General features: G+C 45.4%; 1 protein-coding gene across 4 annotated transcripts in view; it reads left to right on the top strand.

Annotated features, from left to right (window-relative positions):
* The window catches only part of LOC146790006 (uncharacterized), a 195,658-nt gene that overhangs the window by 54,789 nt on the left and 116,626 nt on the right, over window positions 1-24,243 (top strand). For all 4 annotated transcript variants that reach the window (XM_085628326.1, XM_085628324.1, XM_085628325.1 and 1 more), the window contains exons 3-4: window positions 2,198-2,308; window positions 5,586-5,699. In XM_085628326.1, the coding sequence (XP_085484452.1) occupies window positions 2,198-2,308; window positions 5,586-5,699 (225 nt within the window). The remainder of the gene's footprint in view (window positions 1-2,197; window positions 2,309-5,585; window positions 5,700-24,243) is intronic.

Genomic DNA, 24,243 nt, shown 5'->3' with positions numbered 1-24,243 from the left:
GCCGGGTGACCAGATGGCCCTGCCGGCCGGGTGACCAGATGGCCGGCCGGCCGGCCAGCCGGGCTAGTTCCAACTTTCGTCCTTCCTGAAAGTTCTGTAAGCCCCAACGTAGTGGGGGCTTAATAGTCAAGAAAAATGGACTCCCCGGACTGTCTGTCGGGGCGAGGACGTGGCCTGGGCTTAACCCTCCTTGGTTCCAGCCAAGGGTCCGGGTGCTGGGGACCTGGCTAGGATTTGGAAGCTGGGACCGGGGCGTGAACTCGGTCCGTCAGGCCCTGGGGTGCGGGAGCCCACCATCCTACAAGCCAGCTGAGGGTCCGGGCGCTGGGGACTGGGGTCCACCGGGGCCCGGGGAGGGTCTCCCCAGCCAGGCTAGGTCTCTGAAGCTGGGACAGGGCCTAGGGCTCGTGCTCCATCTGGTGGGCCCCGTGGTGTGTGAGCTCCCATCCTGCAAGCCATCATAGGGTCCAGGCACTGGTTACGGGTGTCCATCAGGGCCCAGGGAGGCTCTCCCCAGCCTGGCTAGGGTTCTGAAGCTGGGTCTGGGCCTGGGGCTTGAGCTCCATCCGGCAGGCCCCGGGGTGTGGGAGCCCTCGTCCTGCAGCCATCAGAGGGTCCCGGCGCTGGTTACGGGAGTCCATCAGGGCCCAGGGAGGCTCTCCCCAGCCTGGCTAGGTTTCTGAAGCTGGGTCCGGGCCTGGGCTTGAGCTCCTTCCTGCAGGCCCTGGGGTGCGGGATCCCTGCATCCTACAAGCCAGCCGATAGTCCGGGGATCCCATCGGGCCTGGGAAGCCTCCCCCCCGGCCTGGCTAGGGTTCGGAAGCTGTGACCGGGACCGGGCCTGGGGCTCGTGCTTCGTCCCAGGTTGCGGGAGCCCCCCCGTCCTGCAAGCCAGGGTTCAGAAGCCTGGGGCTTGTGCTCTGTCCGGCAGGCCCCGGGGTGCAGGAGCCTCCCGTCCTGCAAGCCAGCCAAGGGTCCGGGCGCTGGGGACGGAGGTCCACCGGGGCCCGTGGAGGCTCTCCCTGGCCTGGCTAGGGTTTGGAAGCTGGGACCGGGCCCGGGGCTCGTGCTGCTTCCCAGGGTGCGGGAGCCCCCGTCCTGGAAGCCAGCCGAGAGTCCGGGTGCTAGTGACGGGGGTCCACCGGGGCCCGGGGAGGCTCTCCACGGCCTGGCTAGGGTTCGGAAGCTGGGACCAGGCCTCATGCTCTGTCAGGAGGGCCCCGGGATGCAGGAGCCCCCCGTCCTGCAAGATAGCCGAGGGTCCGGGAGCTGGGGAAGGGTGTCCACCACGGTCCAGGGAGGCTCTACCCGGCCTGGCTAGGGTTTGGTAGCTGGGACCAGGCCCGGGGCACGTGCTCCGTCCGGTGGGCCCCGGGGTGTGAGAGACCCCCGTCATGCAAGCCAGACGAGGGTCCGGGTGCTGGGGATGGGGGTCCACCGGGGCCCAGGGAGGCTCTCCCCGGCCTGGCTGCATTCAGAAGCAGGGACCGGGCCGGGGAGTAGGGGTGGTTGGCTTTATCCGCTACGCTGGCGGAGCGGAGTTTTCTGCCCACCCCTACTATGTAAAGGTCTACTCCTAAATTTGAAGTCACTTTCGAAAATCTCATGCACACGCCTGGAAAGCCGTCAGTCTCAGATTTCCAGTATTTCTGAAAGTGTATTGTGAATTCCAAATTATTCCCATGGATAATTGTAGAATTGTTTGGTGCATGTGTAAAGGTGCCACTCAACTGCAGCTGCACTTGCTGACTTTTTTCCCCACAGGGAAACTTTTTGCCCAAATCGTCTTTATCCATATTTCATACTGTATGAACGTTACCAGTTTAGTTCCTTGCCCAGGAAGCTGTACCTCAAGTCAATGCATGGTGGGAATAAATGAGGTGTTTGGCAATAAATAACCTGCCCAACATTGCAGGATCATCATTCCCGAGCAGCAGGATTTTGTATTACAAATTTTTAGTTTGGATTGAAACATACTCTTTTAAAAATTGATCCATGTCCTTCGAAGGAATTTTAAGAAGTTTGCTACCTTAAAAAGCAAATAGATGCAGTACTTTTTAATTTGATAGCAAGGAACATTCTAGTTCCTGCAACACTTTGAACCCACTTTTTTCTTTAGAATTAACATTTTTATTCCATTGTTAAGGCTCACGGAGCGTACCTTTAACCGTGCAGTGTTTTCTTTCCTTTCAAACAGGCCCCCTCATCGCAAACTCTGTCTTTTCATTGAGGAGTAAAGAGAAGGAAGAACCGTGCCCCATGGATAGTGAAGAATGCGAAAAAAGACAAAATGGTCATCGTTCCACAAGTGAGTGAGAGATACGGAAATGCTTTACTTGTCACCTAAGTGGAACTGTTCTCATATTCATCCTCTCGTCCACACATGGGTCATTTTTTATTTTTTTATTTCATCGAATGCAGATGTGAATCCGTGCACACATTGGCATTTCCCTACCATGCCTAAAAAACACAAACAGGAATTCCTGGAGAAATGGAGAGTGCAGTTCTTAGATGTCATGATTTGTATGTCTCCTCTGCCTGTAGTTACAATTACACCTCCCCAAGCCAGGGGTTGGACAATAGTTACAACTGACAGGGTTCTGAAGCACCCGTAAAATAAACTTCCTGGTGGCTGCAGATAAGTATTTTTTAGGTTGTTAAATCCAAGGCTTCCTAACATATACAGATGTAAACAAGCTTTTTATCAGCAGCCAATGGGGATATGATTTGTTACGCCTCCATGTCTAGCATACAGATTCCAATATTTTAGCTTATTAGATTTGACTATACTGGAACTGCGCTTTTTACATTGACACACATCATTCAAACTACTCAACAAATACCTATTCTTACAACAAGCTCATGAAATAACTCCACCCGATTTTTGTACTTCTGTATATATCTATAGGATAAATGTGTATCATGTCATGTTGTTGTACAAGGTCATCATCCTTTCATTCCAATCACGTTTCCAAAATTTCCAATTTCCTAGATACAGCGGGATTGCTGCTATGCAAAGCATTTCAGATATTCACATGCCCTATTGCTGAGATTAGATCGCTAAATAAATTCAATGGCAATGTGATTTCTAGGTAAATACATGCTTTATAGAGTAAAAGCAAGTCCTTGTTTGCTGCTTCACTGGCCTACCTAACATATTGTGCAATAACTGCCTTCAGTTGTAAACAAGCATTGGAAATGCAAAAAGTCTTGCATTTGTTGGAGTTAGAGCTATTGGCATTGCAAATGCAATGTTTTTTTTACCTATACAATAGATATGCCCTCTCCACCTTAATAAAATAAAGAACTTTTTTTTTTCCATGTAGTACACCTGCAATGGTGCAGTAGTCCTGGGAGTGAAAATGTTAGTTCCGACCACACCTTAAAACAAGCAGTGTTGTGAGGGTACATTACCACAGGCTGTAACTAGGTGGCCTTTGGGGCCTCTTATGGCCACATATGGTACTGCACCCCGCCAAAGGATATGGCACAGCTGTGAGAGCTGCTGGCTGATGAGCTGGGGATCTCGGTTCAAGCCTGCTGTCAGGCTCAACATCCTGTGATAAGGGGTTTTAATTTCTCTGATCCCATGGCTAGGTGCGCTATATAAATAAAAGCCTTTGTAAAGTAACAAACAAATTAGCAAAACAGCAGTGACCGCAGAGGGGTGGTGGGGACTTGCGAGCTGTGTTGTGGGAGGAGTGAGGGAGAGGCAAGGGAGATTAAGGGATATGAAGCAACCGAAGCAGTGTTGTGTGAGAGGTAGGCACAGGAGATAAAGCGACGGCAAGCAAAAGATGGGACAGAAGTTTCACTGCACAAGTAAACAGAACAGTTAACGTGCAAAGAGACAGGCCAACTAAAAAAAGAGTCTTCCTTAAGAATAAATAACCCGAACGGTAAGAACAAATGAAAGAGCGTCAGTCTTCATGGAAGGATACAACATTGCAAAAGGAGGCACTACTGAGTCTATTCATCAATGAAAAGCCAGCATTTCTAAAGGACAGCAACAGGAATCAATGAAAAAGATGGGCGTTTTTTCAAGCCCATATCCTAGCATGTTTCGAAGAGACAGCGCAAGTGCTGCCTAGGCGAGACCTAAAAACTAATGCAGCAATTAAACATAACTCAGGGTTTCATCTTTGTTTTGCAGGTGGAATGGTAGGACTACTTGAATATTTCAGCATTTGATCATAGGTGATCTTTTTACTGAACCTATTGCATATGAGGTCTGCTGAAGTCTCTCATGTGGTAAATAAAAGGGTGGTCTGTGGCTTCTTTTCATTCAATATGTACAGCTTTGACCTGTGCCTTCCACTGTGGACAAACCAAGTGACAAGCGAGCTGGCTTGTCCCTTCATACATGTGGTCACAGAATAAACCTTGGGCAGCTGGTTATATTTATGTAAGTTTGCTTGTGGTTCTTTATGTATGATGTGAATAACGCAAGTTTAGAACACTAACAGGCACATGTATCATCATAGGGTTTTGCGATTCCTTAATAGCGATTATTAAGGAATCGCAATTAAGGAATAGCAAAACCCTATGCATGTAGGAATCGCTAAAGAAATAGCGATTCCCACAAATTCCTTAATTGCGACTAGCAAATTGCGAGTCGCAATTAAGGAATGTCTTCCCATTCATTCCTATGGGCCTCCAGGCCCATAGGAATGAATTAGAGATTGCGGGAGCAATTTGCGAGTACCAGTAGGCACTCGCAAATTGCTCCCGCAATGTCGATGGTGCAAGGGTGTCAAAATGACACCCTATTGCACCCATGTATGTTCACTCTGCACAAATGTTGCATACACACATGCTCTAAGGGCATGTGTGTGGGCAACATGAAACTTAGAAAAATGCAAATAAGTGCATTTTTCTAAGTTTTCGCAAATTACCATGAGGTCCAGCCTCATGGTAATTTGCTCACGCTAATAGCGAAATCGCTATTTTTTAAACTGTAATGCATTGCATTTAAGGAATCTCAATTAGGGATTCCTTAAATGCAATCGCTATTTAAGAAATCACAATAATTTGCGATTTCTTAAATTGCGAGTGGCAAGTTGTTTCATGCATCGCAAAAGCTATTTTTGCGATCTCAAACGGCCGATTTTTGCGATTCGCGCCGTTTGCGATCGCAAATAGCTTTGATGCATGTGCCTGTTAGTGCATAGGTTCATTTTTTCGTGCAGGTTTTAGGCAGGATCGCTGTGCCTTTAGCTCTTCATGTGTTTAATTTGCCATATATTGCAAGGCTATATGCACTCACTAACTACTTCTCTTAAATCATCAGACTTTTTGTTCCTTTCTGCTTTAAGTTGCCCATTATTCTGTAATGTTTTTCTCAAACAACTACTTGCCTGCTTAATGTTGGTCTTCAGTTCTTGGTCTAACATGTACCATGGCTGTGTTCTGTTTTGTTTTAGCACCCTAACATACATATGAACCGCTTGTAGTGTGTTAATTGTCATACTTAATAAATTGCACATTTGATTTTGTTCAGCTGTAATTGATGTACACAACCTGTATTGTACGGATCGTCTGAGCCTCTTAAAGTGCTAAGTTTTAAATTTGTTCTTTATGTACAGGTGAGATGACTAATAGCGCTATTGCATTACTCAAGAAAACAAGAGAGGAAACCAAGTTTCCGAAGACTCAGAAGAAAACAGATAAAAGGGAAAGCATTGACTACAAAAGAAGAGGTCAGGAAAAATTAAGGGGGGAAATTTATGCATTCATCTTAGTTCAAAATGTGTGCATTGTGATATGTGGAATCTGTCTACTGAGTCAGAAAGATTCAAGTAATCTGTACTTAACAGTGAGACCAAAGTTGATATGGATTTCAGAGACCAGTTGAGGCAGTTAAATGATGTCTCTTCTGCACAATTGTTATGTATCTTAATAACTAGAGGCCTGATTACAAGCTGAGGTGGTATTTATTGCCGCTTACAAATATCAAAACCACGGGGTATGATATTTATCAGGTGCGATAAATCACACTTATTATGAGTTTATGAGGAATAACACGCGGATTTTCGTGTTTAATACACCAAAGTCCACATGATACGGTATGTAGCGTATGTTTTCCACTGTTAAGTTTTGGCTTATGTAGGCCCCGAAATTGAATGAATGTTAGGTTGTTTAACGCATCCGATAATTATCTCGGCAGAAAGACTGTAATAATTGGGGGGTGGGGTGGCGGCATGGGCCAGCCCGTTTTGGGCAGCCCCCACCCCTATTTTTTACTTTTTTTACATTTGCCTTGTGTCTAGTGGTCTTTTTGCCCCCTCGGGGGGGCAGATTGGGGGCCAATGCCCAGGGGGGGCAGAAAGGCTGTAATGGTGGTGGGTGGGTGGGGGCATTGGCGTGCCCGTTTCGGGCAGCCCCCACTCTAAAAAAAAAAACGGAAAATAAATCCCTGGTGTATAGTGGGCTTTCTGCCCCTCCCGAGGGGCAGATTAGGAGCCAATGTGATAATTTGGGGGTGAGGTGTGGGGGCATGGGCCTGCCCGTTTTGGGCAGCCCCCACCCCTATTTTTATTGTTAAAAAAATTCCCTGGTGTCTAGTGGGCTTTTTGCCCCCGGGGTGGGGGGGGCAGATTGAGGGCTACTGCCCCCATCTGCCCCCCAGGGGGGGCAAAAAGACTAAATGTGCCCAAAATTATTTGGGGGGAGCAAAGGCCCTTGCCCAAGGGGCCGCTACTCCCTCCCTGGTGTCTAGTGGGTGGATCCCTGCTTGGGGATCGCCCTCCTGTGGCAATCCCCAAGCAGGGATCCACTGGCGAGGGGTACCATTGGAAAGGGGAGATTCTCCCCTTTCCAACGATACCTCTCCCGTCTTTCTACGTGCTCAGGGGGCTGAGATAGCCCCCTGAGCACGTACAAAGTGAAACCTGAAATGTGCCTCTTGGCTCATTTCAGTTTCACTTTCACTGTAATGACGTCGGCGTCGGATTCCCTAGGGAATGCCTCATGACGAGCTGGACTCGTCATGGGCACAGCGCGACTGTGCTCCATGACGAGTCCAGCTCGTCATGGGCATACAAGGGGTTAAAGCTTGGTCTATTGGAGTTACACACTTTCCCCAAACGGCATTATCTCTTTCATTCCTTTTTTGGACATACTCTATGTTAGGCATAGCTCATGTCTTGAGTATTCTGTTCTGTCATTTATAATTAAATAATTCATGCAATTGTTGTCTATTTTGACAGCTGTAAATAATTATAATCTTAAGCATGTGCTTCTCCCACAACTGGGGGCTGGGGGAGGCCATTCTAAGTTGTAACCTCGTTCCAGAGAAGCAACAGCTTCATATGGAACTGACAGAACTCTTAAGACCTTCGGAGGGAAGGTGAATTCAGGAAAAAAATGACTGTTATAAAACCATATGTCATGAAGTAGTTAGTCCAGGGATCACACCACATTGTCCAGCATCAAGACTAAACCTCTCTTTTTTAAAGAACGAACAAAAAATAATTTCACTGAATGTTTCTATCTTGGTACCTGGCATCCTAATTTTGAAAACTATTTCAATCGCTTTCCACCCTAGAGCTGGGGACAGCGCCTCCTCTGGATGTCAGATGATGCACCTGCAGATGTCATGACCATTCACTGCAGTCTGAGTCTGTGGCCCTTACTATGAGTGGGACGCTGATTTACGACCCCTGCATTAAAACCTTGCATGCGCAGGGGGCGAATTACGAGTTGAGTGGTATTACCTAATTTGTCAATTACTGGGTACGTTAAATATCTCACCCATTGTTAAATTTAGGTAGGTCTAACCTGCTGGAATTTACATGGCAAAAGTATGTTGTATATACTGTACCATGTGGAGCTGGATTCTCTAAGCACCAAACTCCCCAGCAAAGTTGTTATAAGTGCTATTTATTGCACCTGATAAACAATGTACTCCAAGGTATTGTTATTTATCTGGTGCAGTCAAATGCACCTGGAGTTCGACAAACTCTGAATCAGGGTCTTTGCAGCAATATATTTTGCTCAGAGGCCTGTACAGTAAATGGAAATTCCAGAGCATGGTGTGGATGGCATCTGTAAGACTTGCTGTTTGGCCATCAAATGAAAGTTGATAACATTAAACTCCTGCACTTTGTTGAACAAAGTATTTTCTGTGACTGCCTCCATATGGAATGCTAATCCAAAAATAGGGCAAACCGATATTCCACAAGGGACTGGGTATCATCAATAACAATTCCAAAATGTTCCTTGAGGAGTCATTCACAAAATCAGTTCATTATTTGTATCGCCACATATGTGAACAGCTAAAAAACTACAAGGGGGTATGAGAAAACTGAGTAAAATTTGTACAGACATAAGCGACCATGTCACCATGGTGGAAGGTCGTACCGAGAGCTTGGAGACAGAAGTTGCTTCCGTAAAAGACCAAGGAACCTCTAATGCTGCCTGCCTGCTCGACCTGATGACCAAAATGAAGGAACAAGAAAACCGGCAGTGCAGAAATAATCTTCGCTTACTAGGAATTCCAGAAGGAATAGAAGGAGAAGATCCAAAATGCTAAATTGTGAGGCTTCTACAAGAATCCTTCCCTGATCACACAAGCTGGAACTGGGACCACGAGGTGCAGAGGGCCCATCGCTTCCCTTTCAATCTGAGGCAACGGCGCGATGGCAGCAGCTTTGCTGGAGAAAAACCAAGAGCATTCCTGGTGTACTTTGGAAATTTCCTTCTCAGGCAGCTGGTATACGATCAAGCCCGTCCTAATTCCCAGAAGAGGTCTAAATGGGGTAACTTTTTTGGCTAAACCTGACTTTTGTCATCAGACAGTAGAGCGAAGATGGCACTTGCGTCAGCTAATTTCTCCTTTCCAACAGGTCGGAGCCCAAGTATACTTAATGAATCCTGCCAGACTAAAAGGAAAAGAAAGGGGGGTGGAATGTTTAAAAACTCTTTGCACATTCATCTTGCTCAACTTGGGTTTTTCTCTTTTTTTGTATTTTCGTTTCTTTCAAGATTTTTGTTTTAGTATATTTACCAAATTTCTCTCTTCTCGCAAGGTATGGACAGCCATAGCTGAAGCTCTTAAACACTGTTTTTAGGCGTGGCCAAGTGGCGGAGATTCACTCTTGACTACCATCACTCAGGTTTATCCTGATTGCTCTAAGATGGGGGGGGGGGGAGAGCAGGGGAGAGGAGGGGGGGAAATTGCTTTGCGATGAATGAACCGAGGCCATTTCTTTTTTTTTTGTACACAGTATTTTGTGGAGATACTTGCTAAAAGGACAGAATGCACAAAGTTGAGTATCTTGAAAAGCATTAAAAATGTTTAAAAAAAGAGGTAACAAAGGGAAATAATGCACAAAGAAAAAGGAGCCAGGGTATACCTACTTTTCTGCCCCACATCGGTCACTAGCCAGGCTAGATTACTTTTTGATTTAATCTTCTCTACTTTGTGACTGCTCCATAGACATCGCTCCGCGTTTTATGTCAGACCACAATCCACTTATTTTAAGCATTGGGGGACTTGGGAATTGGAGGGGAACCCCCGAAATGGAGCTTCGAGAAAGCTCTCTTGCAAGATGCAGGATATCGAACACATATGCAAACCTGGGTTCAAGATTTTCTTGAGCTAAACGTGGGGTCAGCTTCTATCACAACAGTTTGGGACACATTAAAGGCGGGCATCCGGGGAGAGACCCTTGGTTTCTCAATCAGGAAAAATAAGAAAGAAAAAGCATTGATTTGTGAACTCCAGGAAAAGCTGAAAAAGGCAGAAGAAAAACTAATTCGAACAGTTCAAGCAGGGGGGAAACTGAGACTATCCAAATCGAAGTGACAATCGTTAAAACTGAAATTGGGTCTGTGTTTGCAGAGAAGGCTGCTGCTTAATGGGTTTCAACACGAGAAAAAAACTACGAGTGTAGTGAACTCATTGGCCATCACTTGGCTTTTAAAACCAGACAGCAGGTTACAGCCAGTGAGATCATATCAATCCAACTTGCAACTGGCGAAGAAACTAACGACCCGAGTAAAATCCAAAGGGGATTCCGAGAATTTTACCCTACTCTATACTCAGAAGAAAACAGGAGCCCAATTGACGTAAGAGAGTCGGAGATCACTAAATACTTAGAAGTCACCTTATCCCGACTTAGCCCAGACTTAGCCCAGAAAATCGCGACCAACTTGAGGATCCCCCGACCTGGGAAAAAATTGACGAAGCCTTAGCTAGCCTACTGGACGGAAAGGCTGCTGGGGTTGACTGTATCCCTATCGAATTTTATAGCATTTTTGCCCCCCATATAAAGTCTATTTATTCCTCTGTGGTAATATCCATCTTTAACGGGGCCCCCGCTCGTTTCCTGGTCTAAAGCTAAAATCTCCATATTCCCTAAAAAAGATAAGTCACCACTAGAAATGGGATCCTACAGGCCGATCACGCTCATTGACTGTGATTCGAAAATATTTTCAAAAATTCTCGCAATCAGACTATCCTCAGTAATTGAACCTCTAGTGTCAAAATGCAACACGGGTTTATCCCCAAGAAAGGCACCACGGAACATATTCGGCGGGTTATTACCTTATTTGATGCAGCCCAGGCAACAGGAGACCCGATGTCGCTAATTTTATTAGATGCTGAGAAAGCATTCGACCGGGTCTCCTGGCAGTTTCTCTGGGGCATCTTGAGAAGAATGGGTTTTGGAACAAAGTTAATCCTAGCTATTCAAGCTCTTTATCTTAACCCGACAGCCAGTGTCTCAATAAACGGGAGGCTAACTAAACAATTTGAAATCTCGCGGGGCACCAGGCAAGGGTGTCCCTGTTCCCCCTTGCTTTTTGCCCTATACATAGACCCTCTGATTAAGAAGATAGAGAACAACCCAGCTATACAGGCAGTGAGTAGACTTGGACGAGACACTAAAATCAATGCTTATGCCGATGACCTGGCTGTAGTCACAACGGAGCCTGAGAGTGCTATTTTGACAGGAGGTTCAAGAATTCTGGAAAATATCGGGGTACGCTCTAAATAAAAATAAAACACAAATGATTCTTAACAAAGAAATCAATTGGGTACATAGTCGGGTGGTTACTAAGACAAAATACCTGGGGGTGACCGTGACGACAAACATAGAAGAATTAGTGGCAGAAAATCTAATCCCACTGGCTACCGAAACTAAGAAAGTGCTTAATCAGATCAACAATCTGCATTTGACTATAGTGGGCAGATGTAACGTCCTCAAGATGACTTATTTCCCAATATTACTCTACTTCTTCCAGTCTATCCCTCTAGAGTTTAATAAAACCATGCTACAAAAGTTCCAGCAACTTTTTACGCAATTTGTCTGTGCCTACTCTCAACCCAGAAGGGCACTTAAACAACTATCTCTTCCCAGGTAAAGGGGCGGCTGGGCTTTCCCTAATATAACACTATATTACTGGGCTTCGGTTTTACAATACAGCACGGAATTGGTGTGGGAGCATCCCATTTCACTAACACCTGGGCTCCCCTAGCCTTATCAGCTGTTATTAGGATAGGAGGCTTATGACTGTCTCCTGAGACAAACATCCTTTGGGTAAACAAACAAGTTAGATTTAAGACACTGATGAGTGCTTTCAAAGTTTTCTCCAACGTGCGCAGGACCTATGGGCTAGGGAGACTACATTTTTATTCCCCTATTAACAAGAACTCCAATTTGCCTGATATTTTTGGGAGGTCTTATCTTCAAAACTGGTATAAAGCTGGCCTAAAGAAACTGGGCGATTTAATTACTGCTTAAGGAACCAAGTCGTTTGCTGAGCTTAAAATCCAATATGGACTACGAGATCAAGACGCTTTCAAACACATAGCCATTAGTGATTTCTTGTCACGAAAGGCTGGTTGGCCCATAGGGTTTGCAAAAATAGACCTCATTGACAAATTAAGGGCCTCATATCCATCTCGGATTGGTTTTATCTATGCTGCATTGAACAATCAGTCAACTGACGACCTGCCCAAAATAGCAGACAAATGGAAAACTAAGCTGGATGTCCCACACAGTACGTTTTATAATGCTTTAAAAACTGCCCAGAGCGATTTACTGTCGGCCAAACTACAGGCGCAATTTTTTAAAACTGTATTCTTCTTATATATTACTCCTAGCAGAATTGCCAAATGGGGAACAGGCAAGGGGACACTATGCCCTAGTTGTTCGGAGTTTTGTTTAGATTCAGTACACATGTTTGCCACCTGTCCAAAACTCACCTCACTCCTTGTTAAAATACAAGACTTTCTTGTGAGGGTTATCTCTCAGAATTTTGAACTGACCCCTACGGCTGTCTTGTTAGGGACACAAGATGAGGTTAGCAGAAGGAAGGGTGGGGCCCTTTTTTTTGTGGCAATGACGATTTGGAGGATCTGTGTCGCGACAGCCTGGATAGATGCAGACCCCCCTCTGTTCTCCCATTGGCTTGCTAGACTAGTTACGACCTGTCATCTTGAGAAGGCTATTTATGCCAAAAAAGGTTGTAAGGGGGAAAGGAATGGACTAGATATTTGGGAACCTTTAATTATGTGGCTGGACCAGACCAAGCCATAGTGCTAGCTAACTTAAGCTCTTTGCCTTTATTCTTTTTTCTAACTTAAGGGTCATTTTTTATTCGGTTTTTTTTTCTCCCCTACCCTGTGTTTATTCCTTCTTGACGGATTAGGATTATGCCATATTATGCCATATTCTACTTTCCTATCTTTTCTTCTTACAAGGAAACACATTTGTTTATTTAATGTATTTGTTTTTTGATGTCTTTTTTTTGTCCTCTGTTCCCTCTTCCGTAAAGGAGGGTGTGGGGATTCTGGGGGGCTTGATACCGTCTTACCTCTGTAAACATCACTTTGAAAGAAAAATAAAAATAAAAAAAATAAAAAACAAAGTCTGAGAAAAGCTCCGTCTCGGGATTCTTCTGCAATTGTGACTGCTTTTGCCAAAAGCTACAGGCAGTTGTGCTCAGCGTAGACCCGATTAGTGGCTGAAATTGATTACCCTATAATTTGGGATCTGAATGTCAAACTTGTGCAATCAGATCAGGAATCCTTCGATTTTCCACTGAAATATGAATAACAAGCATATTGATGCTATTGGAAGTCCAGGAGGCCCTAAATTGAGACATAACCTTTCTCTCATTCTGTCAGCATATCATCTAAGGTGCCGGATACCATGATCAAAGGGGATGTGGCCACGGGCAATCAGGGAGGACATGTTCCTTAAATATTCGAGCAGCTAGACAGCAACGTCATATCATGTTTTTTTAAAGCTGGTATATGCTAGTAACAGAACTAACAGTAGTTATTTTTTCTGGAATCAGCCAGAAATTCTTGAACAGGCATGAAATATTGATGGATCGAACAAAGGAGGCACATCTTGTTTGTCGGCAGTCTTGGCATTCATCCATGAAGGTATACTGCAGGGCCCATGCACTAATGTTCCTTTACAAATTGAGCACTGATAACTATTATACAAATTGCAAATTGGCATTAGAGAGTAAGCCACATGAGGGGAAAGATGGTCTTTGAAATTACATAGCATCTTCCCATATCTGGCAGACCTATCAGACTGGTTGATACAGGTAGACAGTAATTCTGAGATATTGGTAGAGGCCCAAATATCAGTTTGATGGTGTTTAACAGTTTGAATTGGTAGGGGAGACACAGCATTGGTGGTCACTGGATTGAATTCCTACATGAGATGGTTGATTATAGAGTGAGAAAGACTGGATATGGAAATGCATGTGTGCAGAAAATTGGTAAAGGACATCCTGGCAGCAGATTATCCAACAGGCAGCAAAACTTTTTTTTTTTAAATAGATTTAGCTAATTTATGTGTGATATTCCCTAACAACAGTAGGCTACTTTAAAGGAAAACTAGATTTAGAGGACAGAGATATATAGGTGGGGCGTTGCACAAAGTAACCAATGAAATACACTTTCACTTTAACAGCCCAGTTAGGGGAGGACTCCAAGGGGCCGATTAGGATGACCGCCACCCTAGCGGTGCAGGGACCGGCTGCCAGTGGTGCGGCGGTCCCGCATCTACAATTAGGATGCCACCGGCACCGTGGCAGTGGCATCCTCTATTCCCAGCATTGTGGCGGGCGGTGCTCACAGCACCACCCGCCACAATGCGGGAATGCACTGTGTGCATTGTCATGCACAAGATGACAGGCACCGCCACCATGACAATGCAGTACCCCCATGTGCACCCCCCCAATACCCTGGGGACCCGCAACGGGCCCCCGAAAGCAAGCTCCGCATGGCTTTCCATGGCGGGGTCTCCGCCATGGAAAGCCATGCACTGCTGCCCATGCTAATATGGAAGGCGGTGTCTAACAGACACCGCCACCATATATGGCCCCTTTTCCGCCCGGTCACCGGTGAGACCGGCGGAAAACCGGCGGACGGTCTTTCTGTCCGCCGGGGTCCCCCTGCCATACTAATATGGCTTGGGGGAAATGGGTGGCGGGCGGGGAAGGATGTAGGGCGGATCGCCTCCACCATGTGGGGGGGTGGCAATCCGCCCTTCATCCTAATCGACCCCTAAATATTTCAACATGTGTAAAGTATATAACATCAGATTAACGTGCTTTGAAGAGTAATTCAAGGTTATTGTATAGAATTCAAGATTCATACAGATAATAAACTCAGAAGAAATTAATATACACCTACATCTCCTATTGGTAAAGATGTGATTCATGTTTTCCAGAGGCCCAAATAGGGAAGTCCTCTAAAAACAGGGTACAATGTTTTTCCGTATTGAATATAATTATCGAAAATTACAACAACTTTGCTTTGAGAAGGTGACTATAAAATAACCATACATTTGAAGAATGTCTAGTTCTGCATCCAAAGTACAAGAAGCACAATAATGACCTGCCTTTTATTTTCATTAAAAAACATTACCATGTCATGGTATTGTCTTTTGGGAGTAGGTCTTCCCGAAGCTCACATAATATCTGGCAGTAGCTGCAGCACTCACTAGCAGATGGTAATCTATGACAGCCTTTCTGCACGACTTGTTAAAGGGAAAATGTTCAGAGCAATGCTCTGAGGCTATAAAAAGCAAATGGGTTTTCCTGTGGGATTTTGAAAACAATCAAGTCCAATTTACATATTTCAGCCAATATAGAATCAATTGTACCATAGGCTACCTCCACCATGCAGCCATTTCAGTAAACGATTCCCCTCTCAGACAAATTTGTGCTCACATGACTATGGAGGATGTCAGTGTGCACTCTATTGGTACACCAATGCCCCTTTCAACCTATGACCACTTCAGGCATGTGCCAACAATCTAGTGTTCTTACTCGAAGAGTAATGAAGTCCTCACAGAGGGGAACTCATTAAGCTTGAGGGCGATGTTCAAAGAACCAAAACCAAGGGAGTTCATTCACAGAATTATGAGAGATTCTTTGTTTTTTATGTTTTTATTTTATAAAGCACACATATGTCTGAATACACAAGATGCAAGGCACTTTTAAAACAGTATATTAACAACAAGCATTTGCAATGCAATCGTTCTCGCCTTTGGGACCTTATATGTATTTAGCTATGCAGCACATTAGCCTGGGTGCTGAAACATCTACTGTTCTTTAACATGGAGAGAAAGTAAGCACCAAACTGCGTGACATGCCAGGTATGGGAACACATGGAGAGAAATATTGCCTTTCAGTGGGAAATGGTATAGTCCAAAGCTCTGTTTTTAATATAAAAGCAGGGCCTTCGGTGGTCATATCACTGAAAATACAAGATTTGAAAAATATAATATTCGCTATGGGTGGTCATGGAAGACAATTTCTACGGACTGGAATCTGGACAATGCTAAAGTGATTCTGCTATTTTACTAACCTCTGCTGGTCGTTTTCTATCAAGAAAGTTAAATAGAGGCATTTACCAGAAAAATTAAAAAAAGAAAGTCCCTCAGCAGAAAGCAATTCTGGTATTTTACTGACCTCTGCTGGTCGTGTTCTATAAAGACAGTTAAATAGAGGCATTTGAACAGAAAAAAAAGTCCCTAAGCGGAATCAGACAAGTCCAAGGGCTGATCTCCAGAGCCCACAAAGTACATACACATATAAGTATATACTAAAGTATATACAAAAGGTCAGAATGCTCTTCCTAAAAATATAGCAAACGTAAATTAAAGTACATAAAAGGGTATAGAGTGCATGTAAAGTACAGAGAGTACCATATTGGTAGTATAAAGTACATATAGAATGGAGAGTGAAAGCATCCTGTAAACGACTTAAAATGTGTACATTGTTGTTGATGAGATTAGGTGTATGGTCCTCCCAGCAACATCAGGGTGACAAATGCAAAAAGAACAATTGATGGACAGAATGCAGAACAATGTCATACATTCACCCCAGTACAGAGATCTGGGCCTAAATCCATCGTTTTTTTGCTCACCATGCCATTACAGTTTGGACCCAGCCATATGCAAATCAGTCTTAACCCTGCGCCCAATGGGAACAGTCCAGCCCGAACTGCCAGGCCAGGTCCTCCCTGGACTGGAAACAAGCATCCTAGGACCGGTTTCGGGCTTTCAGCCCTCATCAGCCAGGATAGCTTGACTCCAGTGGCATGGCAACATCTACACAATCAGTATCTTTTAACCAGCCAGACAGCACCACAACCATGTGTTCCTCAATGAACCGAAGGGGATAATTTCCATAGTTGTCAATGGCGGTACAGATATTGTGCTCCGGAAATAAACATTTTACTCTTAGTAGAATATGTTACAGGAAAAAGCAGGGTTCTAGGAGGCTTGTCAACTCAAGTTGGAGTCATGGCATAAAGCTAAGAACAAGGACATTTGAGGCAAATAAAAAGTTGTGCCAATTTGTGTCCTTGCAAACAGGTTCGTTCTCTACGGGTAGCAGTCAACCATATTTATGTATTACATTAAAAAGAGTCAAACGTTTAGTGTGACTAAGCAAATTCCCTAGCTTTTGGACCTCTGCCATCCTACGTGTTCAGGAGACTTGGTAGACGTAGCTGAGATGTATTTCATGTAATTTATTAACAGGCACATGCATCAAAGGAAAAAACGGTCGCAAACGGGCAGATTCTCAGAATCTGCCCCTTTGCGACCGGTATTTTTGCATTTGGGATGCATCATCCCAAATGCAAAAATCGCAATTTAAGGAACCTCTAAATTGCGATTACTTAAATTGCGATTGCATTTAAGGAATCCCAAATTGAGATTCCTTAAATGCAATGCATTAAAGTAAAAAAAATTGCGATTTCGCTAATAAGGGAAGCATATTACCATGAAGTTGGACTTCATGGTAATTTGCAAAAACGTTGAAAAATGCACTTTTGTGCATTTTTCAAAGTTTCATGTTGTGCACACACATGCCCTTAGGGCATGTGTGTGTGCAACATATGTGCACAGATCAATTTCAGGGGTGCAAACACCCTTGCACCCTTGAAATTGCATGAGCAATTTGCGAGTACCTACTAGTGCTCATGCAATCTCCAATTCATTCCTATGGGCCTAGAGGCCCATAGGAATGAATGGGACGGCATTCCTTAATTGCGACTCGCAATTTGCGAGTCGCAATTAAGGAATGTGTAGGTATCGCTATTTCTTTAGCGATTCCTACATGCATAGGCTTTTGCAATTCATTAATTGCGATTCCTTAATAATCGCAATTAAGGAATCGCAAAAGCCTACGTTGATGCATGTGCCAGTAAGTCCTTAAGAATTATTTACAGCGAGCCCCACCAGGAGCAGCCTGCTAGCTGTTCAGCCCATCTTCCAACTGACAACAGTCACACCAGACACCCAAGCATTCCATACATGTCAATCACACTAACATTCAACACATAACACTCACACTGGCTGAGCAGCTATGGACAAGGTGAAAGGGAACATTACAGCATAACATTACAATACTACAAAATCATACTGTAAGCGGTTGCTGTTGTGTGTAGTAAAGCTTTTAAATCTCCCTTGCAGACCGTTTCAGCTGCCTCTGGGCTAGATCTATTGCTTCCAATGTATTACATCTCATTGCTCTGGATTTGATGGCTTTGTTGTCTGTCTAACATTCTGGCTCTTGATTCGATGGCTTTCCTCACTGTTCTTGTGTTTGTCACACGTAGGAGAATTTCAGTCTCACAGTGTTCTGTTTGGATGAGTTGTTGCCTTCCACTGCATACTTGAGGAGGCTCTTTTTTCTTTTCCCTAAAGCACTCCATGGCAGTTTGTGTGCTTCTTTTATCTCTCTCACTCTCTATCCAGCTGCACACTTTTTTTTACTTCCTCTGCTCTCTATGTAATTTATTTATTTTTCTCTTCTTTTCCTTGCTCTCTGTCCTTTTTTCTTTTCTCCACGCAATCTTCTTGGCTTGCAACTTCTCCCGTCCTTCCTAAAGCATCCAGCTGCACTTCCTGAGTGATTTATAGTATTTGCTTAGCTTATTTTTTGTATTAGTTCTTCACATGCTCTTCCTGCTAATTGTATTTACATTTTAATTAACAGTTTTATTAGTGTTGTCCACAACAAACAGCAAAATTGTATGCCATGCGTAGGGACTCATGGCCACAGACACATCAGTACGTATGCTCCAGGACACATGGCAGCCATCTTGGAATGGGTCTTTTTTAGAAATTCCATTGCAATATTAGCAGCCATGTATGTGCACATGTTTTCATCCATATGTTTACATGCGCTTGGCAAAGCAAGTACCATGACCATTTAAAGCTTGGTCATTTTGGATTTGCCAGTGCTTGTTTCAACTGTGTTAGCAGCAGCTATGCAAGCAGTTTACATCTACACCTAAGTTATCTTAGCTTAAACTCTTTGGTGCTGATGTAAGAAAGCAACATGGAGCCCACTTTGACATTTACAAAACACTACATTCTAAATGTAGTGCAGGACAAGAATGATTAATTACCTGGTAATCAGTTCTTAGAAATCTGCAAGAACACCAGCTGCACATGCCTCTTTGCCTTCTGGGGCACAGGAATGATACTGTTATGAGATCTGAGCACAGAATGTGAATTTAAACCAAATGTATTTTGGAGAAAGTTCAAGTTGCTTGTAGTAGTACTTTGCACATGTGACTCTCCCATTCTCTCATGAGGTTGAAATGTTCCAAACATGTTTCAGATGTATCACACGTAGCCTCGCTTACACAGTACAGAGTGAACTGGCACTGACCTTTGCTGTGTGGAGTGTTTTTTTAAGCCGAATGGTGGGCAAAGGTACACACTGTAATGGACCATTTTGTGCTGGTCATAAGGCAATTTCTGAAGCCAACCACCAAATGGAAGATGACCTTCGTTTAATTCATAATCCAAAATAATTTGCAGAACTCTTGGTTTAGGTAAGTAACTGTTCGAGGCATATGAGCTGCAGATTACACACTATGCATAGATCGCCATCTGGTGTTGGGCCCGGATGTTTGCACTTGTTTTTGTCTTGGAAAGTCTTTGGAAGTCACGAGGTATGTGACTCCTCCTTTGGATCATAGTGCGCATGGGCATCGGCTCCATCCTCAGATTGTTTTTTCCGCCATTGGGCTCGGATGTGTTTTCGCGTTCCAGTTCGGAACCGTTAACAGTTTTCTCTTTCGACGCAAAATCCTTCCCTTCTCGACGGTATTGTTTCGATCGTGTTTCCCAATCCACGCGACCCTTTAACTTCGACGTCTTTGATTCCGGTCGTCGACGAAGGCCTTCGGGCCTACCTGGGCCTCATCTCCGGCTCATGGAAAGGACGCCATTCAAAAAGTGTCCTCGATGTGGGTCGAAGTTTTCCACGCCGACCTGCATGAGGTGTGTAACCTCTGCCTCTCACCGGAGCACAAGGCCAGAGACTGTCAAGCTTGCGCCTCCTTCCGCTCCAAGAAGACGATCCGGGACTGACGAGCTAGAAGAACAATGGTTCGCTCGTCATCTTCGATCCCCGACGACATCTTCCACGAGGGCGTCGATGTTCCGGAGCACGGTCGGGTCGAAGGAGGAATCATCAGCTCCTCCGAAGCAGATGACTCCGACGTCGAGGACATCACTCCAGCTCAAAGGGCCGTGAGTACAGACGTCGACCCCGACCCAAACCCCCCTCGACACTATCAAAAAAGGCTTTGGTACCACCTTCACCTTCGGGCCCAGGTGCACACCGAGACACTGCTTCCCATGCCCCACCTTCGGGCCCGGTAAAGAAGCCTACTAAGTCTTTAGGTGACCCGGGCTCGAGTCAGCCTACACTCGGTGCCGAAAAACATACTCAGGCACCGAAAAAGAAGACATCCTTTTCCTCATCCACGCCGACCGCTGCTTCGACATCTAAGCACTTGGCGTTGAACGCTAGCACCAGTTCCTCAGCACCGACGACACCCTTGGAGCCGATCAAAAAACGCCCACCAAAGGGCCCCGACTCCCATCCGTCGAAGCCGAAGACCTCGGAACTGAAAAAACAACTGGTTCCATCAGACAAAGACACTACAAAACTGCACGGTTCCAAACCTAGAACCGCTACCGAGTCGACGCCGAAAAAACTTACGGCACCGAAGCCGTCGACTCCAAAGGATCTGCCTCCCACAGAAGAACTGTTTCGTCCAGATCCTACCCAAAAGACTCTTGTGAAGGATCCTAAGGCTGGTCACTTAATGCTTAGTATCAAGAAAAGACCCCTAGAAGCGCCTGCACCGGCACCACCACCGAAAAAGAGAGGCTTTGCTACCTCTCTATTAAGGATCCCTTCTCCTCTTCCTCCTCCTCCTCCTCCCCCACCACGCTGCTCTCCTACACCATCACCTACCCCAGTAGATGATGATGATGATGACAACACCTCAGATGATGCAGGGGAAGGTGCGGACGATCAACCCCTAGGCGACCCTACCCCCACTGGCTCCCCAGACCCCTGGGATGATTACAGTGTCCCAGACGTCCCTTACACCCCACAAGATGACATCTACCCCTCCAGGCTTTCCCCTCCTGAGGACAAAATCGGCTTCAACCAGCTCCTTCACAGTGCTGCCAGTACCACGGGGTTACCCTTCATACAGACCCAGTAGAGGAAGATTTTCTCATGGACACTTTTGACACCACACAAAGTTCCACCTCAATTTTACCCATGCTTAAAGGGGTCATTAAGCATGCACCAGAAATCTTTAAAGACCCCGTCAGGGCTCGAGTCATCAACCCGAGAATAAAAAAAAAAGTATAAGGCTGCGCCTACTAATCCAACATACATTAAGAGCCCCGCACCACTAGACTCCTTGGTAGTCTCTAATGCAAGGAAGAGAGCCAATTCCCACACAACAGGTGACGCACCACCACCAGATAAGGAATCTAAACTCCTGGGCGCCTCTGGCAAAGCATAGCGTCACTGACAGCAAACATATGACGCATTGCTAATACACAAGCCCTCTTAGCCAGGTATGACAGGGCACATTATGATGAACTTGAGTCCATAATGCAGCACCTCCCTGACAGATATAAAAACAGGGCCAATGAACTAATACAGGAAGGTAAAATCATCACTAACGCCTCCATCCGTTGTGCCTTAGATGTGGCAGATACCGCCTCAAGGACAATAAACGCCAGTGTCCTTTTGCGTAGGCATTCCTGGTTATGCATCTCAGGATTTAAACCTGAAGTCCAGAGTTCCATACTCAATCAGCCATTCGATGAGCAACACCTATTTGGCCCCAATGTGGACGTATCACTTGAGAAAATGAAAAAGGATACAGACACAGCCAAATCTATGGGAGCCTTGCAGTCGCAAGCTCCCAGACTGTCCTTTCGTCGCTCATCCTTCAGAAGTACCCACAGAGGATACTCCTCTGATAGCCCCTCCACTTCGTACAAGGCTCCAACCCAATCCACCTTTACTAGAAGTTATCAAAGGGGTGGTTACAGGGGGAATAACAGCAAAGGCAGAGGCAAAAATAACAACTCCCGCTCTGCCTCCACCCCCACCCCATGACTTCCCTCCACTTCCCCCAGACCATTCCACTCCAGTCGGGGGAAGACTCCACCAATTCCTCCCTGTCTGGACAAACATCACTTCAGACAGGTGGGTGCAACAGATAATTCAAACAGGCTACTGTCTCGAACTAACATCTACCCCCCAAACATACCACCCAAACAGCGTCCAATGTCACAAGAACATCTGTTACAGCTAAAGTAGGAGGTAATCTCCCTCCTACAAAAAAGTGCAATAGAACCAGTTCCCCTGCACCAACAAAACAAGGGAGTTTACTCTCTCTATTTTCTCATACCAAAAAAGGACGGCTCTCTCAGGCCTATTTTAGACCTCAGACCCCTAAACCTATACATACACTCAGACCATTTCCTCATGGTCACACTTCAGCAGGTTCTTCCTCTGCTTTCACAGGTCGACATCCTTACTACCCTAGACCTCAAGGACGCCTATTTCCACATTCCCATTCACAGCACTCACAGAAAATATCTCAGATTCGTAGTGGACGGTCAGCACTATCAATTCAAAGTACTCCCATTCAGAGTCACCACAGCACCAAGAGTGTTTACCATGTGCCTAGCGGTAGTGGCAGCACATCTAAGACGACAGCACATCCGCGTCTTTCCATATCTAGACGACTGGCTCATAAAAGCCAGCTCATACAATCAGTGTGTACAACACACTCACACCACTATTCAACAACTTCACGACCTGGGGTTCACAATAAACCATGGCAAATCCCAACTGCAACCGTCCCACACGCAACAATACCTCGGTGCCACAATCGACACCTTAAGAGCGCTAGCCTATCCCAGTCCCGCCAGGATAGCAGGAATACAAGCTCTTCTCACCAAATTCCAACCACAACACTCAAGTCCAGCTCGAGTGTTCATGCAACTCATAGGGATGATGGCCACTTGCATATTCATAGTGCCTCATGCAAGACTCCAGATGCGTCCTCTCCAAGAGTGCTTAGCACGCCAATGGAACCAGGCTCAAGGTCAGCTAACAGATCTGGTGTTGGTAGACGGTCGTACCCATCGCTCTCTGCAGTGGTGGAACACCAAGAACCTTTCCAAAGGGCGACCGTTCCTAGAGCCGATTCCCCAAATACTTCTGACGGCGGACGCATCTCCCTCCGGCTGGGGAGCTCACCTACTACATCACACCATGCAGGGCAGGTGGACACCTCAACAAAAGTTACTCCACATCAACCACCTGGAGTTACTAGCCATATTCCTAGCCTTAAAAGCATTTCAAAATCACATATCAGGCAAAGCTGTCTTAGTCCGCACCGACAACATGACAGCCATGTATTGTATGCAAAAACAAGGCGGGACACACTCTGCAGCTCTCTCAGCCCGCACAGAGCATATGGAGGTGGGCTATACCTCAGAACATCTTTCTCCTAGCCCAACATGTCCCAGGAGTCCAAAACACAATAGCCGATCTGTTGAGCCGTCAAACACAACAAATCCACGAGTGGGAACTTCATCCGCAAGTTCTTCAACCGTTTTTTCAGATGTGGGGGCAACCACAGATAGACCTCTCCGCCACCCAAGAAAACGCCAAATGCCCAAGCTTCGCCGCCAGGTATCCTCACCCATTGTCCAAAGGCAATGCGATATGGATGAACTGGTCAGGCAGATTTGTGTACGCTTTTCTGCCTCTCCCACTCATTCCACTAGTGGTGCGCAAACGACAGCAACACTCCTTAAAGCTCATCCTAGTTGCTCCAACTTGGGCCAGACAACCATGGTACACCACATTGCTGGAACTCTCTGTAGTTCCGCACCAAAAATTACACCTCTCTCCACGCCTCTTAACACAGAATCATGGAGAGATCCAATACCCAGACCCAGCTCAGCTCAACCTAGCGATCTGGCTCCTGAAGTCCTAGAATTCGGTTACCTTAACCTTCCTCTTGAATGTATGAACGTCATTAAAGAAGCTAGACGGCCTACCACTAGACCCTGCTATGCAGCCAAGTGTAAATGATTTGTAGTATACTGTCATAACAACAACACTGATCCCCTCGATGTGTCTATCCAACACATCATAGGCTACTTACTACACCTCCAAAGATGCAACTTAGCCTACACGTCTATCAGACTGCATCTTGCTGCTATAGCAGCATATCTACAAAATAGACAACATCTCTCACTTTTCAGAGTACCTGCCATAAAGGCCTTTATGGAGGGACTCAAAAGAATAATTCCCCCCAGAGTACCACCTTCACCTGTGTGGAATTTAAACATCGTTCTCACAAGACTAATGGGGCCTCCATTTGAACCTCTACATAAATGT

The sequence above is a fragment of the Triturus cristatus genome, chromosome 10 (assembly GCF_964204655.1).
Source record: "Triturus cristatus chromosome 10, aTriCri1.1, whole genome shotgun sequence".
Taxonomy (NCBI): Eukaryota; Metazoa; Chordata; class Amphibia; order Caudata; family Salamandridae; genus Triturus; species Triturus cristatus.
This window is presented reverse-complemented; position numbering and strand designations above follow the sequence as displayed.